The 1157-nt window shown below is 36.5% G+C and overlaps 1 protein-coding gene across 1 annotated transcript; it reads right to left on the reverse strand.

The window, feature by feature from the left end:
• Positions 1–119: 119 nt before the first annotated feature.
• On the reverse strand, positions 120–953 carry LOC112141200 (cell surface hyaluronidase-like; the record flags this gene model as incomplete). Its single annotated transcript, XM_024264281.1, has 2 exons — positions 120–311; positions 787–953. Coding segments are annotated over 2 exons (359 nt in total), but the record flags the coding sequence as incomplete, so codon positions are not given.
• Positions 954–1157: the final 204 nt, after the last annotated feature.

The following is a 1157-nucleotide window of genomic DNA, read 5'->3' on the forward strand; positions in this document are numbered from 1 at the left end:
ATTCCTCATTTTGTCTCTCAAGTCATTTGTATTTGAGAAGCACATCTGTTGCTCAGGTACGTTATAGAAGTACATGGGTCGTAAAATGAAAAATGTAAATACTTGATTAATTATCTCACCTTTTATTTTTACTTGTGTCTTGGCACAATGGGGGCAGGGCAACAGGGTGAACTCTTCAGCCTGGTGCATGGAGTAGTCTGTGCTAGCAATTACGATTGTATCACCTGGTTGCCAGGTCTGCTTCACCTCATCCTGCAAGTTTAGCACCACCTGATCTTCAGCATCCACCTGGAAGCCCATGATGGGGTAACCTGGTGGATTCAGGAGAGCATAAGGACGACATAAAAGCCTCTCCATCACTACAATGAAATCACCAAATAAACGTTTTTTTTCGCTCATTTTCAGGATTACTTTATTTTTTAATTTATTTTATTGATAAAACATTAAAAAAATACCAATTTAAACACAACAAAGAAGTGACAACTGCACATTTCTACACGTTTTAGTGAAAAATTGCAAAAAAACAGTAAAACAGTTGTTTTAAAATAGATATTTAGGTACATTTTACATTAATTTTGATTTAAGCAACTAGATAATTCACCGTTCACAATTCTGACACCAAACATGACTAAAAATATTTTATTTTTCTTGTTTTAATGACACAACTCAGTAAAATTGTAAACATTTTCATAAAAAATGTATCTTAAAAACAGTACTAAGCTTGAATGCAGTATCAATGACCACAATACATCTATCTAGTTTTGAACATAAAACAGCTCTCCTCACCAGTTTTCCACTCGCTGTAAGCAGTGACGGAGAAGCCAACTCCATCAGGAGTGGTGAAGTTACGTCTCGCCACCGCTCTGCCTCCAGTGTTAAGGTTTTCATGTTCCCTCACATCTTCTGAGCATGATGAATTATCCCCAACCACAGAGACCAAAGCCCACGCTTCCCTGAAACGACAGAAGAAATAAGGGTGAAAAAAAGAAGAAGAAGGTAAACTGTACATTTTAAAAACTCCTCTTTGTTTAAACACTGAAAAGGACAGTAGAGCTGAAAATTTCAACAAACTGTCAACATTTCATTTTAGACACTGCACTCATTTGAACAGAACTCCTATAGTGGATAAAAAAGACCCAGATGCAGTTAGTCCATTA

The sequence above is a fragment of the Oryzias melastigma genome, unplaced genomic scaffold (genome assembly GCF_002922805.2).
Source record: "Oryzias melastigma strain HK-1 unplaced genomic scaffold, ASM292280v2 sc07594, whole genome shotgun sequence".
Classification (NCBI taxonomy): domain Eukaryota; kingdom Metazoa; phylum Chordata; class Actinopteri; order Beloniformes; family Adrianichthyidae; genus Oryzias; species Oryzias melastigma.